The sequence below is a fragment of the Meriones unguiculatus genome, chromosome 1, assembly GCF_030254825.1.
Source record: "Meriones unguiculatus strain TT.TT164.6M chromosome 1, Bangor_MerUng_6.1, whole genome shotgun sequence".
Lineage (NCBI taxonomy): Eukaryota > Metazoa > Chordata > Mammalia > Rodentia > Muridae > Meriones > Meriones unguiculatus.
The window spans coordinates 160,987,858-161,008,110 of NC_083349.1; the positions used below are offsets into that span (position 1 = coordinate 160,987,858).

The following is a 20,253-nucleotide window of genomic DNA, read 5'->3' on the forward strand; positions in this document are numbered from 1 at the left end:
ATCTGCTTCACACAATACATTCTTTTTTTTAAATTACACTTTGTTCACTTTGTATCCCCCATAAGCCCCTCCCTCCTCCCTTCCGGATCCCACCCTCCCTCCCCCTTCTTTACTCATCCCCCTCCCCAAGTCCACTGATAGGGGAGGTCCTCCTCTCCTTCCTTTTGATCTTAGTCTATCAGATATCATCAGGAGTGGCTGCATTGTCATCTTCTGTGGCCTGGTAAGGCTGCTCCCCCCTCAGGGGGAGGTGATCAAAGAGCAGGCCAATCAGATTAGGTCAGAGGCAGTCCCTCTTCCCATTACTCTGTAACCCACTTGGACACTAAACACACAATACATTTTGATCACAGTGTCTACTCCCTCATCTTTTCCCAGATCCTCCCCACATTCCTATCCATCCAACGCTATGCCTTCCTTCTCTCTCTCTCTTTAGAAAACAAAAAGGTAAATACAAAAACCAAACAAAACATATGAAAAACAAATATTAAAAAAAAAAAGAGAGAAAGCACAGGAACCACACACACACACACACACACACACACACACACACAGAGAGAGAGAGAGAGAGAGAGAAACAAAACCCAAGAGAACACAAAGTAGGAAACCATAATGTACCAGCAAAAGACCAGTAAGATAAAAGATGCCAAAACAAAGCCATATGAGACAAAAATTCTGCAAAAATACCATTAAGTTCATTTTGTACTGGCCATCTACAGTGGGGCCTTGGGCCTGCCTTCATGGTTGTTTTATATACCTAATGAGACTCCCTTGGAAAAAACTGTTTCCTTTGCAAATGGTTGTCAGTTCAAGATAGCTTCTTGCTTTGGGTTGGGAGCTGTGTCTGTTTTCTCCTCTCAGTGCTAGGACTCCATCTGGCTTGGACTTGTGAGGACCCTGTGTGTGCTGCCACGTTGTCTGCGAACGCATGTGTGTGTCGGTTATGTGTGTGGAAGACACTGTTGCCTTATTTTCTTCCATCTTCTCTGGCTTTCACTATCTTTCTGCCTCATTTTGTGCATGACTCCCTGAGCGCGAGGAGTTTGAAGGAGGCATCTTTAAGCTTAAAGAAAAGTTCATTTTCTTTGAGGGTTATACTCCATGCTCAAAGCTTTCACAAAAAACCTTTTCAAAGAACATGTTGTAGCAATTTCTGAGTAGATGGTGAAGGTTTTCAAACCCAGAGTGCTGGTATGAATCCTGCCAAATATTTTTGTTAGGGGTAGTCAGCAATATTTTTCAGTGGGAACTTTCAAGAGCCTGTGACTTAAGTACTTGGTCATACTCTTCATCTTCACTTCATGTGTTCATGAAGCCCTTTATGTGGTATTTAAGAGAGGCACGGTGTGCTTTCAGCCAAGTAGAGAGTGAAGACAGACATGGGAAAGAGAAATATGTCTGTATTCTGCTTGAAATGCGTGTGGGCTCGCTTACCTGATGCTATCTCCAAGGGTTAGGAACAGCTGAACTTGATTTGTTCATTCCGGTTGTGAGTGAGTACATGTAACAGAGTGCCAGAATGTAGCAGCTTAAACAGAGCGAAGAGGTCTGTTTGTTCCACTTGTAAAAGAAGCCAAGTGGTAGGCAGTTCAGGGTTGGATCCACAATCCCAGTCTTCAGGGATCTGATCCTCCTCTTCCAGCATCGTGTCTTGATTCAGGAATGCTCCTGGAACTTCTGCTCCACATCTGCAGCTGAGTCAGCCCCTAAGGAGCTTTCCTGGAAACCACACCCTGAGCAGCTCCAGCTTTTATCTCAGCGGCCCTTCCGATGTGCAGAACAGGCCAGAAAGTCTAGTAGGGGTTTACTGATGGCTGTTTTTGTGGGCGAAATAGGCTTAGCGAAGAAGCAAAGAATGGTTATCAGGTTGCCAACGAAGAGCCTTTCATAGTCTTACTAGGTTTAGAATTTCCTGTCCAGATTTTTTTTTTGTAGTGATGGGACTGGCTTGTGGGGGCTTAGGACAGTCCTTCTGCTGTGAGCCCCTGAGTCAATGGTTTTATCCATGTGCCTTTGAGTCTTCAGTCATCCATGCTCATCATGTGTGGACCTTTTCTTTAAGGGATCCAGGGTGGCGGTAGATGCTCCGGGCATGGTGGGTGGGTCGGATTTCCAGACAAGAAGGCTGTTCTTCATGATCTCCCTTTTAGGGAGAAATGGCCTTCAGGAAAGTATATGCCTCCACTGACCAGCCCCAACCTTCTTGCTTCTCCGTTGGTCATGTAATTAAGAGCTGCATTCATGCCTAAAACAACAAGTCAGTGGACCTCCATGATTAAATTTGACCCTGGAGCCAGGAGAAAAATTGTTTTCTGTAATGAAGTTGAATAGTTCAACAAAAATAGGCTCAGCTACAAAGAGACATGAGAGAAGAGTGGATGTTGGCTAGGTAGTCAATTATCTGATATGAATGTACTTGTATGCACATATATTTATTACTTATGCAAATATATGTGTGAATATACATAAACACCTACATATTTTATTCATATGTTTAAATATGATTTATATTTTATTTAGAATAACTTGCTTTTTTGTGATATTTCTTTATGTAACATAAGCATTATGATATAGATTATGGAAACTGTGCATTTTTTAGTCTATTTTTTGTTATAACAAAAGACTTGAAGCTGAGTATTTGTGAAGGAAAGTTTTATTTATTTAAAATTTGTAAAAAAATTAAGGCATGAATCTAAGACTGGCTTGTGTCTAGCAGTGCTTTATAGAAATTGGTGCTGTAGAGGCAGGAGTATGTGTGAGGGGGAAAATGTGCGTTATTAAGGCAGAGACACAGAAGGAAGGGGCCAGGCTTGTCCTGTTTTCAGTAACGACCCTCTTGTGAGAACTGACAGGGAGTGGAGATGCCACATCCGTTTCTTCCAAGGACAGCACCCTCAGGGAGTCAGGGACCTCCTGTTAGGTCTCACCTGTTAATGAGCACACCTCTCCCTACCACTGTAGAACCTGACACCACGCTTCGAAATACAGACTTTAGGGGATACAGTCAAACCCTAGCCAAACCGTGTGTATGTGTACGTGGCATGTATGTTTGTACATATGTGTAATCACATCTACATATATAAATGTATGCACTTGTGGTATATGTATGTGTCCATGGCACATATATGTGTATATGTATGTATGTGACTGTGTATGCATATGCATTTGTGGTGTATGTGTGCACTTCTAGTATATATATGTGCTATAGGCATGTGTATTTGGTATATGTAAGTGGTATGTGGTATATGTATTTATACGTAGTATTTGTATATGTATGTGTATATGGTATGTGTATGTGGTAAAATAGTTCACCCAGTAGTAAGATGATCAACGTGGAAAGTGAATCTCTTTGACTCTAGATTCTAGTCCTTGACTACAAACCTTATTGGGTTTTGAGTATTTCTCAGAAATATTCAGTCTTATGTGCACGTTTTTACAGATATGTTCATGTTATGTTGTACTGCGTCTTGCTATTTAAAGTATTAAGAGGCATATCTGAGTCCTTTCATATCCGTGTACATGGATTTCTGGGATCCTACTGCTTTGAACCGTTGAGTAATGTGGATATTTCAACTTTATTCAATCTTCTTATGAAGATATGTAGATATTTATGTTCTTTCACTTTTCATCAGTTACTAATAAAGGAACCCCTCTTGGGCATGGCTGTTCCCAGGTTCTTGGGCATGGAATCATTAAGTCAGATCTCTACACTTTGCGTGATGGTAGTCCCAGCCACCTTTCCTTTCAACGGGTGGTAGCATTCCAGGCTTCACTAACAGGAAGAAGTCTGCGCTTCCCAGGGTTGGTGCCCACTGCGTAGCACTTAGGAAGCAATGGAGGGAGACAGTTTTATTCAAGGAGTTACTGAGACAGAATTTAGCACAAAACTCTTAATCCTATAATTCATTGTGTTTTCAATTCATAAGTGTTTACAGTTCGGATTTTAATAGATATGTAAACTGAATATAGCACATTTTCCTTAATGATTAGATATGTATTTTTAATTACAGGTGTTTGGCCCATGATGGAGAGAGAAGATGACTTGAAAGTCTCTGCTTTAGTGTCTCCTAACCTTGATTCTGTGTCTGTGGGTATATTTATGTATTTTGAATTGTGATCACATTGATTTACATTCTAGGCTTCTTGGTAGGAACTTGTGGGATGATAACACAGTTCAGATTTTGTTACTTCCTGTGATTTATTTATTTACTTGTTTACTTATTTACAATGGTGTTTTGCCTGCGTGAATGTTTGTCTGCGGGTACCACATCGCCAGGAACAGGAACTACAGACGGTTGTAAACTGCCATGTGCTTGCTGGGAATTGAACCCAGGTCCTCTGGAAGAGGAGACTGAGCTCTTTAGCTGCTGAGCCATCTCTCCCGCCCTAGTTTTGTTACTTTCTAAGCAGTGGCTCTAAATCTTCCTGATGCTATGACTCTTTATTATAGTTCCTTGTGGTGTCGTGACCCCAACCATAAATTATTTTTGTTGCTTCTTCATAACTATAACTTTGCTCTTGTTATGAATCAAAATGTAAATATCTGATATACAGAGGATATCTGATATGTGACCCCTGTGAAAGGGTTCTTTTACCCCCAAAGGACTTGAAACCCACAGGTTGGGAACCACGGCTCTAGACAAAAATATATCTGCTTCCTTAGTGCCAAGGGGCGTCTTGGCAGAATTTGTTTACAAAAGGAGTGAGAATTGGGAGGGTGGAGCAGAGAGGTTCTTAAAATTTCTCAGCCACAGTACCAACCATGTTTTCTGTTCATCTCTTACAAAGTTAATGAGATGAGGTTGGAGAGATGGCTCAGTGGTTAGGAACACTCGCTGCTTTTTTCAGAAGACCCGGGTTTGGGTCTCATCACCCAAATGGTGGCTCATAACTATCTTCAAGTCCATTTCTAGAGGACCTGATGCCCTCTTCTTGCCTCTGCGGGCCCTAGACAAACAAATAGTATATAAAACAGGCAAATCACCCATACACATAAAATAAAAATAAATAACCCTGGGAAAAAAGCAGGTTCAATGAGGTAATGCTTTTGAATGACCCCTCTCAGGGTCTGATGATTTGTAGTCTTTCATGTGTTACAGTAATAATGAGGGCAAGAGGGGGCTATGTGCTTTGTTGAATTGTTACCATTGTCATCATTATCATTTGCTTTTTCCAACATCAGTCCCATCATGTCCTCTTATTACTCACCTTGTTCACTGATGTATCCTCAGGACCTGCCATATATTGGGCGCCCAATGCCTGTTGGTTCTGGGACTGATTAAAATGGAGAAAAAGGACCGCTGAAAGGGGGTGATTTTTGGTGATTTCCCTCCGTAATCTTGTTTACTTTTCCTCAGAATCCTTTTTTGTATATACTCATGTCTCATTGCTTGAGGTTTATATGGAATTCATTAAGTTTATATGTATCTCTGTCAAAACTCGATCACTTCAGTGACTGAACTTGAACATTTTCTGCATTTAGCATTGATATCATCATGTAATTTTGCCTTGGAAATGTGTTTGCTATTTAAGTATCATAGCATAATATAGCAAGTGGTTGTCAGAGCCTTCAAGGATTAACTTTGGTATAAGCAGCCAACTCAAATTATGGTAAAAAGTCATGCTAATGTTGCTATGGTATAGTACATTAGGTGCGGTTAAAAGAGGCAGGAACACGCATGAAGGAAACATTGGCTCCGCTCGCTCACACAGTAGAGTAAGAACCATTTGCTCTTCAGCAGGCACCGTTTTCGCCCTACCTGAAGGGTGCAGGACACACATTTGTCCCCCTCTGGAAATGACTCCTTTCCCCTCTGTTGGGTAACTTATAGAATTGTTTCTAGGTTCTATGAAACATAGGGTATTTGTAATGAAGAATTATGTCTGCTCCATTTTGGTCTTTGTAGGGTAAGGCCTTATATAATGTGTTATATTGTAATGGGAATTCCCCGATTGGTAACTTTAAGTGCCATTTCTTCTTCATTGGTGTCTCTTTCCTGTTTTATTTTCCCTGTTAAACTGTATTTCTTGCTTCATTTTCCATGTCTTATTGTAGTTTTTCCTTAAGAATTTTCTTTTGACTACCATACTTATCACACTGGAAAGCCTTAGCCAAATAGTTTATGTGGCTGTAAAGCCATGATGTCTTTTTACAGTCATTTCTCTAGCTGTAATTTTATGTTCCCCAAATATTCCTATCCTTGAAATGTTTAGGTGTTTAGACATGACTCACAGGGAAACAGGAGATGTTTCCTTCAAGATCTGTGGCTTTATGTAATCTAGTTCTAGAGCAGAAACTTGGATTAATATTTATTTTGAATCATTATTATGAGAGTGCATTATTATGAGAACTGGATTTTGTATCAGAATGGGCTCTTTTGTAGCAGAGACAAATTCCCTATCTCAGCTTCCTCATGGAACAACTTTATCAGGGTTCAAATGTGACTTCTAAGGAGCTAAAAGTGAAAATGAACTTCTCAGCTCTTAATTCTGTTGATGCCCATGGCATCCTAATGATCTGTTTACAAGTAGGTAGTATTTCTTTGCATGAAATCCAAAGAAAATGTACAATGGATTTGATTTAGTCACTGTGTACAGTATTAAAACCTCAGTTGTTCCACAGAGGTCCATATGCTTGTTGTTGGAAAATACAATCCCTCTTGGTCTTCTTCTATTCTAGAGTCATTTTTTCTCACATTGTAAAGCATTATGAAGAAGTATTTGCTTTACTCTCTTGTGCTGTTAGTCCTTTAAGTGGTAGGACCAGGCAAACAAGCTGCTGCTGAGGAAGCACCTGTGATCTCATTTATGAGCTGCAGTAGAGATGAGCACACATCCATGTTAGTGTCCAGTGGCAGGTCACTCAGGATGCCATTAGTAAATGTCTTAGGAGCAGATTTTTAGCCTGAATAAAACGTGTTTTTCATATAATGGTATATCATGTTTCTATGGGAATTATAAGGAGAGGTTCATCCATACAATAATAAAGAACTATTTAATAACGTTAATACTTCCAACATTTAAGTAAACTTGGTTCGCTAACCTTATTTTTTTCCTTCTGAGGCTTAGGTTTTGAATACTACTGTTCATGATTTTCCACATGAATATTTCAAAATGTCCTAAGGACTCTTAGCTTGTCATTAGAGTGATGGACACTTTCGGTTAGTTCTCTGTGTGATGGTGCTGAAATGTCTGTTGAACCAAATATGTTCATGTACTTCTGATAAGATTGAAATCAGTAATCACACTTTCTCTTCTCAACTTCATGTCTGCAGCAGGCCACTAATGTTGAAGTTGGTACTGACTCTGTTCCATCCATCACAGTGAAGGTAAGGTCCCGGTTTTTCAGTATTGTGTGTAGACAGCATTACATATTTCATTAATCTAGTCACTGCTGTTCTTTTGTTAGTTTAAAACAAGTCCTTAAAATCTGTAGGCCTTCTTCAGTCTTGGTAGTTACTTTCACAAATAGAAAATTTTAAATTAAATTTATGGAAACAATTACATATACACAAAAAGGTGTTAGGCTTTCTTATTCCTTGTTTAAGACCATAGAATGATCTAAGCTCCTTTCTCTAGAAATAAAATGGGAATTTTCAGTCTATTAAAGAGATTGTATTATTACCATTCAGGAACGGACCAGTCAATTGACTGTAGTGTTATATATGGATTGAGAGGGGATATTGGAGAAATGTACATGAAGAGAAGCATTCTTTTATTATGATTACGATTGTGTTTAAAAGAATTCCCAAACACTTACCTGCTATGACATTAGCTTTAAGTGGATGCATTTATGGCGAGAAAATATGACATGAATAAGCTATAAAGTAGAGTAATGACAAATTGATAGTCCTGGAAAAATAGACCACGAATGATGTAGTTTTCCTTAGGAGTTTCAATATTGTCACTGTAGAATTTCAGAGCTAGAACTCCACTGTGGAATGCTCTTAAGGCACTTAAAGTGTGGTGATCAGTCAGCGCGTTATTGAGCTGAAAATATTTATCACTGTCCAGACTTAGAAGCCAGGAGAAGTTGTGGATCTTGGCGATTCGCTTAGTCAAAACTTGGACAGACCTTCTGTTTGCTCAGATTATAGGTTGCTGTCCTTGGAGAAGCTTGACAAAGTCCTAGGCTTTACCAATTGTGTTCGCTTACACTGGCCCAGCGGGTGGCCCAAGTGTGGAGATCTTTGCTTGAAGCTGAAGGGAGCCCAATCTTTTCACAGTTTTCTAAGCTAATTTTGTTGGATTTTTGCCACTGGAAACAAGGGTGGTCTTTCTCCAGCCTCCCTATCCCCTCCCCAGTCACAGGTCCTTCTGGAAAGGCATTAGTGGCAAGAAATCAAACACTTAGGGAAAAAAAAAGCAACTGCAAAAGGTGCGGGAATGACCTATGCTTTTGTGCAGGGAAGCCGCTTTAGATATGTGTAACGGTACCATTCAGACACCGTCATGGAATAGTCAGTAATCTCACTGTATATTGTAAAGAGAAGTCTGTGCCTGAACCAGATGACAATGTATATGTGCCCAGCCTCCCCCCCAAACAGGAGGTGTTGCTACTAGTGAACCCCCCTTTCCTTCTGACACATTTCCTAGGCTTTCATTTGTACCAGTCACCTTAGTATGATGACACAACTTCTGAAAAACTCTTCTCTATTAAGAACGCTGGCCATGCCTCGGTCACCATTCACCACGCCTCGGTCACCATTCATTGTTACCCCGGGAAAAGTAGAAGGTAGAGACCATGACGCGCCCAGCCGCACGGCACGGGCTGGACTTACACGGCAGACCTGCTGATTTTCTGATCCTGTCTGACAGTCTCTATACAAATTTCTGCAGTAAATCTCTCCTTATGGCCTTTTATAACAGCAGCAGCCAAGATATATACCCATGAAAGTTTCCATCATAATAAATCCAGTTAATTGAGAAAAGTTTTCCATCCGTTCCAAATGAATGAAGATGTGGCTACCTTGAGTATGTGTGCATGATGCGTGACCATCTGTTCCAGGCAACAGGCAGAGTGCTTGTTCATACCTGGCCTGGCAGTCGTATTTATATACCTAGGGTAAACATTTGGTATTATATTTCCAAAGGATTATATTTTATTCCTTGAATCAGAAAATGGCATGGAAAATTCTTGTATTAACATTTTATATTTTCTCCCTAATATTCTACAATTATTTTCCTTTTAAAATATGAGGTTTATGATTTAGCCAAGTCTTTAATTCACTTTTTGGCTCAAAAACAACTCTTCTTTGTTACTGTAGTTATTTTTGTCATATCTCCTTGATTTGTGCTTTGAAAGGGCCTAGACCATTGTTGGGTTGAGTAAATCTGATGTGGGAGCTATCATGTCTGTCCATCTAAGCCAGAGGCACACCCTCTTGTAACAATGTGAGTTTGTGTGATGGCCGTCTCAGCCGCCGCCGTCCTGCCAGCGACGTCAGGATGTCTGCCTCTTTCAAACAGTTTGTTATTACTCCGGGGAGTTGTCCTTCTCATGCTTACACGATGCTCCCGAGGCCGTTTCCAGCTCTCTAGTGCCCGCTGCCTCAGCGGAGCTGGGTGCGTTGTCTACTTCCTCTGCACATCAGTTCTAGAGTATAAAAGGGGAGCCCTTTTCTTTATAAAGTCATTTGTTATTAAAGGTCTGGACTCTGGCTTTCGGCAGAGTTCAGTTATACTTCTCCCCGTTTTAATCAGTGGAAGAACCACTCAGCTCTCTGAGCTGCAGTTTTCCGTCTTGCAGGATGGTTGTGAAGATGAGCTAAGACACACAAATCACTCAGAATCGTGCTCTATGAGTATAGAAGCCACCGTGGCCGTTATATTTAATTTCATGTGTGCAGACAACATTATGTTATTGTTAAAAGAGGAATACCCAATTGTGTGCTGTTAACTTAGTGGTCCAGCTAGCTGTCTGAAAGAAGCTTGTGTGTGCCATTTGCACAGCTTTTTCTTGCCACAATTGCCTTCAGGGTTTTGACCAAATGGCCAGACATCACCAAGGAAGTTTTGTTTTTGCTGAACCAGGTTCCTTGTATATTATAGGGTTTTCACAGTAAAAATCCAACGCTATATTGTTTGCTTATTGGCTGTGTGTCATAATTTTCTCTTTGTATATCAAAACATTTTTGTTTACATTATCTTTAGATTGTTTAGAATAAAAAATTAAAATAAACACATGACATTGACTTAAATCTGACGTGTCTAATGTTTGTATGTTAGTTATACACTTTTGTATGTTTGAAATTAACATATTTGTATAATTGAGGGACAGGTAATGCATGCCTTTTACTTAAGAGATAGATCAGAACTACGTTTCTTCATGATAAAGCTTTCATTTTCATTATGTCGGTTAATAGTGCTATGTGTCTACTTCATGTAATGAATCTAGTGACCACACCCAACTGCTCTGTACCAGGGAAGCACCTGGAAGAATCGTTTTCCACCAACTGCTGATCCCAGGTTGCAGTCAAGGGTCCCCTGAAGAGGTTTCAGAGTCTCAGCACCAGAATATGCCCTCAGCCATTCTGAGTGACCCTACTTTGACTGGTGATTGGCTGTCTGTCGATAGTTAGATGATGTCCTCTAACACAGACAACTCCAAGAGGCCGACACCTTTAGGAAATCAAAACCCCAGGGAGAAGATGTGCAGTGCAGGGCAGTGTCCGTTACCCAACACCCTCTGTGACACCCGTGGAACTGCGCCCTGGAGCAGATGCCGGGGTCTGGCGCTCCCCACACTCCTCCTCAGGAGACAGTGAGGCCTCCTGGCCTCCTGGCCACACCCACACTATCTTTAGGGCAAACTATTATCCTGCAGATCTTAACTTTTGCTTCTTACAGGGGTAGCATTTCTTAGCATCGCCAAGTGAGGTGAGCAGTTTGGAATTTTAATCCCTCAGGAGCGTAGTAGTCAACGCCCTTATTCTTTGACATCGTCTAGGACTGGTTATGTCATGGCGTTTTTTCTGATTAGCCACAGGAGAAAAGGCAGTTCTTTGATATGACCTAGAGTGGTGTAAATCCATGACAGCGAGGAAATCATAGAGTAATTGCTCGTTGTAAGTATGTTGATGCTAGATAAGATAAATAATCCACAACAGTGCGAGTATGTGTAAGGAAAGAACAAACACATTTATGCCACTCTGCAGTTTTTCAGTACAGATGAGAACAGCCGTTTTCTCTCTCTGACACTCTAAGCTGTCGCTGTATGTAATTACGCAGCTCACGGTGATCTGTGGTGCTTTGCAGATTTGGACAGCTAGACCCTCATTTAATTTTAGAACCTCTTGTTCCCCTTAAAAGATGTGACAATAGCCATTAATTGTCCCTCTTCATCTCTTTCATTTTGAAGCAAGTGTTAATTTATATAATTTTTGCAGAGGTGCCTGTTTTATTTATTTTACTGAATATTTAGATAAGGGTTTGGGGAGTGAAGTGGTTGGAGATAGGGCTTCTCTTATGTTTTTATTACACTATTTTATTGCTTCATGGAGGATTTTATACAGTGTAGTTGATCATTCACCTCGTCTTCCCCCTGCGTCCCCCCAAATGCTTACCCACAGCTTCTGCCATCTGTGTTTTCCCTAAGTCGCTGAGTTTGGTTTGTGCTGTCCATGTACTCAAGGAAATGGGGCCATCCAGGGCGGCATGGTCACCCTACATCCCGAGGGAAACTGTCTCTCCCTGTCTGAGGTCACCAGCTGTCAGTTTCTCTTCAGCCGGGGGTGAAGCCTGCTGACCCTTCCCCCTCCATGTTGGAGAGCTGACTATCCTGACCTTAGTGAGGTCTGATGGAGGTAACCGTACCTGCCATGAGTTCATGGGCGCAGCAGTCCTGCCATGTGCAAACACACCGATTTGCCCCGCTCCTCCCAGACTCTGGCTCTGAAAGTATTTCTGTCCCCTCTTCTGAGGTGGTGCCTGGGCCTTGCAGGGGAGGAGGTCTAGACATTTTATGCAAATACAATTATGCTGTATGTGATTCTTTGTGATTAGTTTTTTTTTCTTTAAATCTGGTATAATGTTTTTCATAGTTTACGTCTCAGCTTCATTCTTTCTGCTGAATTGTTATTTTGTGGTGTAGAGCACGCTTTGGTTGTCCATCAGCGTGGACATTTGGCTTATTTCTACCCTTTAGATAGAATGGATATTCTGCTGTGAGCTCTCTGTTGTAGAATAACCACTCATGTTTCACCAGGTTCCTAATCTACTTGCAAATGATTTTAGTGGGCTGTCATAGTTGGTTAATTTGGATAAAGTGAAGTTTTATATGATTAATAATTTGTGTGTCCGCAGATTACCCTGCAGAATCGAGTGGTGTTGCAGAAAGTCAAATTGTCAGTCTATGTGCAGCCACCATTAGCGTCGACTTGTGAGCAGTTTGCCTTTGACTTTGCGGGTAAGCTTTGTTTGGTCTGTCCTGATGCTCACTGTGCTGAGAGGGCTTTAAACAATGGGCTTATTTCTTGGCTGTATTTTGTCTAAATAGCAGCCCTGAGAGCTTCCCAGGAAACCAGTGGTGGCCTGATTCACTGATAGTTCCCCTCCATGTATCACACATGGATAGTTGAGGAATAATTTTTAGATTATGAATTCCTTAACTACATATATCTGCTATTGTATTCAAATACTATAATTTAGAAGGCTTTCCTTTGTGTGTATGTGTGTGTGTGGGGGGGGGTTGAAGTTTTATGTATACTAGGTAAAAAAACTCTACCAACTGAGCTACATCCATAGCACTTGAAGTCGTATGTGAATGGAGTTTTTCTACTGACCTCTGTAGTGAGTCAGTAACATTTGAAGGTAGGATTTAGGATTTAGCTCAGATGTGAATTCTAACTTCTATACTACTTGATCCATGATTTGGGTGAACTATTTCAGTAACTACTTAGAGCCCGTTATTTCAACTGGTAAACAGAGGATAATAACATCTAGATGACAGGATTGTTTTGAAAATTTAATTAGAAAGTAAAACTATGTAAAGAATATATAGTAATATATAAAATAGTAAACATGGCATAAAATGGTAATTATTAAGGGTTCTTGGTATAGAATCCCATTTGAACCTCTTGCATCCATTAGTTGCCATTAGTCCCCTTAAAATGATCTTGTACTTAACTTAAAATTTTCTTTCTTTCTTCCTTGTTTTTGTTTTGAGATAGCGTCTCTCTGCATAGCCCTGGCTGTGCTAGAACTTACTGTGTAGATCAGGCTGGCCTTGAACTCTTAGAATGCTGGGATTCAAGGAGTGTGCCACCTTACCTGGCTTTTTTTTTTCCATTTTAAATATTTTCATTTATCTTTTACAAGTGTTAAAAATATTATTTTTAAGTTTTTTTAGACATAATTATTTTAATTTTTAACATGCATCTTGTGCTTGCGTGTACATGTGTATATGTACTTAGCATGGTTTGGACGACTTGTAAGAGTGAGTTCTTTTCCTCCGCCATGTAAGTCCTGGAGTTAGAACTCAGCAAGGGCCTTTACCTGCCGAGCCTTCTTGTCCCTGTTACCATTCTAAAGCATTCTGAAGAATTTTTGTCCTAGTTAAGCTCTGGAGGCTCTGTAAAAAGGCCGGAAGCCCGTGCAGCGGCCGAGGACGAAGAGTGGTCTCCAGAGCTGCTAAGGTGTCGTCTGGGTCCAACCCCTTCAGACTGCGCTCCAGCCACCGCACAGCACAGCTTGCGCCAAGCTTTCTGGCCGCTCTGCGGTTTCCTTCCTTTCCTTTGCCGGTTGACCCAGCTGAAGAGACGCAGGGTGGAGGAGTGCTCCGTGGACTCGGCTCACATAGCGATGCAGCCTTGGCCCTCACCCCTCTCCTCTTGTCTCATAGTTAAAAACTGGAGAAGATAAGGGCGCCTACCTCCCAGCGTTTCCTTGACGGTGTTAAGAGAGGCCGTTGAAAGCGTTCAGTGAAATACTGACACTCAGTAAATGCTGTGCAGAGGTCATTGTTAATAGTTGCCCCATCGTGTAACTTACGCATAACTTTCGTATTCCCTGTAGTACCAGACATGACCAGCATAGTAACATTTGCTGTTTACCTGAAGAGGAGTTACACACCATCCGAATTAGAAGGAAATGCTGTTGTCTCCTATTCCAGACCAACAGGTAAAACACAGTGACTTGCAACTTTATAAAGTAAATTTAAAGTATTGCTGAGGGAGCTAAATGACTGTGCGTTTAGACAGGAAAGCACACATCTGAAGAAGTGTTCTCTTCTCCTGGTAATTGCTGTTTCAGTTGCTTCGTGTGCCGTGTTAATAACAGCTGTGTTCATCTGATTTCTGTGGGTACGGTCCTCTCCTTTCACTTAATAGCAAAGATGATGTGTTTTATTAGCACTAGAAGACTGTTCTCTAGATCAGATTTCATTTACTTCAACTAAAAAACCTGGTATGAATTAGTGAAAAAAAAAAAAAAAACAAACCAAACATAGGTTACTATAACATTAAACTGCTATTCAATTTTAGATAGTTTTTAAACTGCTAACTGAAACTCCTTATCTTCCATGTGAGAGTACTTAAGAACAGATCTGTTATATTTTCATCTGGAGTTCCAGCGAGTTTTTTTATTTTATTTTATTTTAAACTTGTAAATTAGCATACGAGATATCAGATATCACGAGGTTGTACTTATCAGGCAGGGTTAGGTTGTCTCTGGCCTAGGAGGGATTAGCTTGTTATAAATTTGAACTTAGTTGATTTTGGTATGATAGTCTTTTCCTTTCCTGGGTAGTAATTATTTCATAGTAACAGCTTGATGTCAGTTGGTTTTTAATAAACAAGAATTAGTGGGTAATGTTTTAAAACATGCTTCAATCTAGTAAAGCTGGTGATCGGATATTGCAGCAATTTTATATCTATATTTTGAAAACATTTCTGGACAGTTTTCTCTTAAGGCTTATTTTTCCAGTTAAAAAGTTGTATAGTTAAAAAAAAAAGCAATAACCAAAGTCTTCGTGTTTTTAAGCTTAACTGACTTGGCTCCCCGTCATGGTATCTTTTTCTTTGGGGACTCTTTTTGTTCATTCATGGGCAGTTATTGATCCTCTGATAAAAGTTTGTAACTTAGATATGTATATATTTAAAAAATCTAGTTTTATCTGCTTTGTGAATTACTCCGATTTAAATAATCTCAATATTTTATTGTACCCAGAAGTGATCACTTCATCTGTTTCCCAAATTTTCAAAATTTTGAGGCTGTATAATCACTTTTATATCTATACAGATTTGATTTCATAAAAAGTAAAAACATGATAAAAGGCTGAAAAATGATAGACTTTTTTATTATTTCTGAAAAGTCTGTTGAGGTTTTGAGTGTTATTTTTATTTTGAGTTCTGAGACTCAGAAATGAGAACTATTTGGCTGCTGACTAGATCCTTCATCATTAGTAACTTCACATCTGGGTAATCAGGTACAGTGTTACATGGTGGGTTAACAGAGATGGCTGATGTTTTAATTTGCACAGTTCCTTCATTAACATTCAAGGACAAGTAGTGATGCTGGTTGAAAATAAATTTTAAAAAAGAATGGCTAGTACCAGTAGATAGAATGTTTAAAATGCATTCTAATACTGTGAAATGAGCCAGTGGCCCTGTGGCTTATAATGTTGCATTTACCATTTTGGTCACATTTACTTTCTCAAGTATAAAATCTTAAAATATCATGAATTATTGGCAAAACAGAGGTCCAGACACTATTTGGTTCTAAGTTAGTTACAAGTTAACATAAAGCTATGTAAAATAAGAACCAAAGACGAGCCTCAAAACCCAAATGAGCATTATTCCAGAGTGGTATCTACTGCAGTTATCTTAAGGAAGAATGACTGGAAATAGCAACATTATGCTTTTGCGTTTTCACCCAGCTTTATCACTTAATATTTTTTTTAAAGATTTATTTATTTATTTATTTTATGTACACAAGTGTTCTATTTGCATATATACTTACATGCATCAGATCATATTCTAGATGGTTGTGAGCCACAACATGGTTGCTGGGAATTGAACTCAGGACCTCTGGAAGAGCAGTCAGTGCTCTTAACCACTGAGCCATTTCTCCAGCTCACTTAATATTTTTTATGTCAATTGTATGCTGAATTATTAAAACCACATTTACACTGGAGTAATATCCTCATAGACTTTGGAGAACAGAGACACAAATAAATACATTATTGAATTTCATTTACTTAGAGTTTGCTCTTCAAATAAGGCTTTTGTTTTCTCACAGGAAAGTGTGGTGTTCTTGAAAGCTTAAATTATACTTTAAACAGATGTGTATCAAACTTGTGTTGTAGCTTTGCCACAGATAATTAGTTTGCATTCTTTTTCTTCCCTCCTCTTTTGCTTCTAATGGATAGATCGGAATCCTGATGGTAAGTTAAAAGATAAAGAGGAAAGTTAATTTCTAGGCTAAAATTTATTTAAACTCCATGGGCGTTGCAGCATGAATGAGCCATTTACAAAAGCTGAAATCCTAACAGATTTCTTTAGGCTGGGACAGTGTCTTAGTCTTGCTATGCAGGGCCCTGTGCCTGTTTCTAGAACGTTATCATTACAATTGAAGTGATAAGAACAGAATGACTTAAAAAGATTATTTTAAATTATGTGTGTGTGCGTGTATGCATGTATGTGTGCGAGGTTGGTGGGTGAATGCAGGTACCCCTGAGTCCTGACAAGGGCATCCCCTGCAGCTGGAGTTAGGTATGTACTGCCTGGCGTTGGGAGCTTAACTGGAGTCCTTGGGAAGAACAGTTTGGGCTCTTCATTGCTAAACCGTCTCTCCAGCCCTACAACGCTGTTTTTTTTGAGAAACATCAAAATTGTCATTGGCAAATTTTTGCTGAAAGTCATTAGTTCATGTTCAGTATTATATTATTTTATCCCAATTAAGGAATAAAGACCAAAAAAAGTACATGCCAGTTAATTTTAAGTATTGTGCTACATGCTCAAATAGGCTGGCCTTTGTGTTAGTAAGAGTGCTGTGTGTACTACTGAGGACTGTCTCTTGCCTTGTTCAGAATTGTTCAGAATGGTCTGGCCAAGGTGAACTTGCCTGGTCAGGCTTGTTAGTCATTTTACCTGGCTGTGCTCAGTTTAAGTTTGTTTCCTGTGCTTCCCAATAGGTGTGCGCTCTTTAAGGGTAGAAAGAAGTGACTCACCTTTGAATTGCACAGTATCAGGGTACATAATAGGCATTTAAGTATCTCTTAATTTACTTTTCCCCTTAGATATATTGATTTAACACAGCAGATTGTCTTGATTAAAGATACCCTATTAAGAGAAGTTTTAGATAATGATATCCATCAGCTAGTAATAATTAAATAGATATATCTAAACACTGTTAAAATAGTAGTGTTGTAGTGTTTGCTCACATAATCTTTTTTTTTTTTTCTTTTTTTGAGACAAGGTCTCTCTAGATAGCCCTGTCTGTCCTGGAACTTACTATGCAGGCCAGGCTGTTCTGGAACGCACTATGTAGATCAGGCCAGCTTCAGACTCACAGAGATGTGCCTGCTTCTGCCTCCTGAGTGCAGGAACTAGAGGTGTGCGCCTCTGTAGCCGGCATACTAACACAGTCTTGAAGATGGTGCCAACAGCTTCAGTCACATACCTTGCGGTATCATGAGACCTGAGGGTAAACATATGTTTATGTGAGAAATGCCTTAATTAATAATATTGTACATATGTTAACAGTATGAAACTTACTTGATAAATTAAAATTTAGTTAACAAAAAAGCTAATACTATTTAAATTCTCAACAATGTATGTAGCTGGTACAATTTAAATTTAAAGATTATAAACTACCATATTCTTACTTAAGTGGTTAAGTTTAAAGGAGCCTGGTTTTGCTATGTTAATCTTGTTCATCCACCAGCATGGGGCATCTTTCCATCTTCTGATATCTTCTTCAATTTCTTCTTCAGAGACCTGAAGTTCTTGTCATACATGTCTTTCACTTGCTTGGTTAGAGTTACACCAAAATACTTTATATAAAACATGGAAAGTTTCATGTTTCAGTGTAAAGGTAACAATGATTTTAAATAATTTTCGATATGGTTAAACTATCATTAAACACGAGGGAGCAGAGCTGAACTATACAACTGCTCTAGAAGTCAGAACCCCTGATCTGCTTGCCACTCAGATCTCACTCTCACATAGCGTCCATTCTTCAAGGACGGATCCGTTCGTGGTGTCATTCTGTTGGTCTGTGTTGCGGACAAGCAGTTCTGTTCTCACAGGTCAGAAAAAGCAGGGAGTGAGGTTTTATGTGGCCCTATAAGAGTAAGCCCCCATTATTTCTGCATTAAAGTTATGTGCCATGGGCAGAGTAAAACATGGCTGCAGATGAAGCATGGGGTATCACCAGTCACTACCAGAGGAGCTCAGGAAATCCTGGCCACCAGGCGTGGCTGCTGCCTCTGGGCTCCTCGTTTGCAATAAGAAAGGACTCCAGCCACCTCAGAAAAAGTTCACAGGTCTTTTATAGAAGCGTAATGTATGATGTGGCTGTCTGACATACATGTGTGCACACACACACACTGCCCTTTTGCCCCCCCCTTTTCTTTTAAATCACTTGTTAGCTTTCTGTTTGAAAGTGATCCTGGGCTCGTGTGTGTGTGCCAGGTGTAATTAGAATTCTCGTATTGGAAAAATTGCTCATTCAGGAGTGGTTTTAGTGTCAATTTTCTCTCTGATTGATAAACGATTTTATGATTAATCGCATTGCAGCAGTTGCTACTATCCATTTCCTCTGGTGGGTTATGGGAAGGGAAGCATATGAAAGAGAGGTGATTATATTTGCTTAAAAATTCAAAAGGCTATACAGCAGAGTCAGACTGATGAATGGCTAGACTGATATCGAACCAAATGAATGATGACCATTTCTTTTCTCTCGGCTTAAGTTCCGGAGTTGAATTGGGCAGCGATACAGTTTTTGCCAACAGCACAGAGGAAGTGTCACTGATGGTACAAAGAGTTAGGACCAATTAGGCTTTTGAAAGCCAGATTCAAAACGGCTCCAAGAGCAACAGTGGAAGAGTCTTTATTTTAATTTTTCTTTCTTCTTCTTTTTTCTTGAAGCATGGTTTCATGTAGCCCAGGCTGGTCTCAATGTTGCTTTTTAACTAAGGAAGACCTTGAACCTCTTATCCTTCTATGTCTAAATCCCCAAAGTGGGGATTACAGTGTGTGCTCTCAGACAAAGCTTGGAAAGTCCATTAATACATGTACTTCTTTCCTTAAAAGCTTTTATTTTATGCTCTGCATGTTTGCCTGCACGTATGTATGTCCACCATGCCTGTGCCTGGTGCCCAAGGAGGCCAGAAGAGGCCATCACAGCCCACAAACTGGAGTTACAGAGATGTGACCCGCCATGTCCGTGCTGGAAGTCAAATTCGGCTCCTCTGGAAGAGCAAGTTCGCTTAACCCCAGAGCATCTCTCCAGCCCTGCTTTTCTTCTTTATTACAAGTGTGTATAGACACACACACACACACACACACACACACACACGATACTCAGACACACACTGACACACACACACACAGAGACACACCTACACACAGAGACACATACACACACACATACACAGCAGACACACAGATACACACAAATACACATACATATACACACACACACACTCACACACATACACACAGAGAGACATACACACACATACACAGCAGACACAAATACACATACATATACACACAGAGACACACCCATACATACAGACATAGACACGATATAGACACACAGAAACACAGGTACACACACACACACACACACACACACACACACACACTTGCCTTTATGAGTCTTTAGCTCAGATTCTTTGATACAGTTGCAGCCTGGAGAATAACGTTTGGGAGCCCGATTAGGCTAGCTGTGACTGGGAAGCTCACCTCTGATGATCCTCCCATGTAGCTAACCACCAGAGGCTGTGACTGAGGTGCTTGGATTTTACTTGGACAGGTTGCTACATAGTATTTAAAAATAGCTATAATCAAGATCTTAAATAAGAGTGTCACAATTTCTCGGATGTCTTTTCCAAATGTCCGATGGAACGGGCTTATGGCTCCCACAGCAACACAGAATTCTGGAGACCTTTCAGAAACCTTCGCTCCTGTTGCCCTGGCGTGTCACACTGTCACTGCCCTCCTCAGGGACATGCGACTTCTGTTTAAAGTGTTTTCCCTCTGAGCCAGTTAGTGTTGACGGTCTGTTTTCATTCTTTTTTCTTTTTTA

General features: G+C 40.1%; 1 protein-coding gene across 5 annotated transcripts in view; it reads left to right on the top strand.

Annotated features, from left to right (window-relative positions):
* The window catches only part of Bbs9 (Bardet-Biedl syndrome 9), a 379,885-nt gene that overhangs the window by 158,606 nt on the left and 201,026 nt on the right, over positions 1 to 20,253 (top strand). For 2 of the 5 annotated variants that reach the window (XM_060371015.1, XM_060371012.1), the window contains exons 11-15: positions 4,011 to 4,087; positions 7,275 to 7,328; positions 12,304 to 12,406; positions 14,014 to 14,118; positions 16,367 to 16,381. In XM_060371015.1, coding sequence (XP_060226998.1) covers positions 4,011 to 4,087; positions 7,275 to 7,328; positions 12,304 to 12,406; positions 14,014 to 14,118; positions 16,367 to 16,381 — 354 coding nt within the window. The remainder of the gene's footprint in view (positions 1 to 4,010; positions 4,088 to 7,274; positions 7,329 to 12,303; positions 12,407 to 14,013; positions 14,119 to 16,366; positions 16,382 to 20,253) is intronic. The other 3 variants (XM_060371023.1, XM_060371029.1, XM_060371017.1) reach the window with 2 other exon arrangements.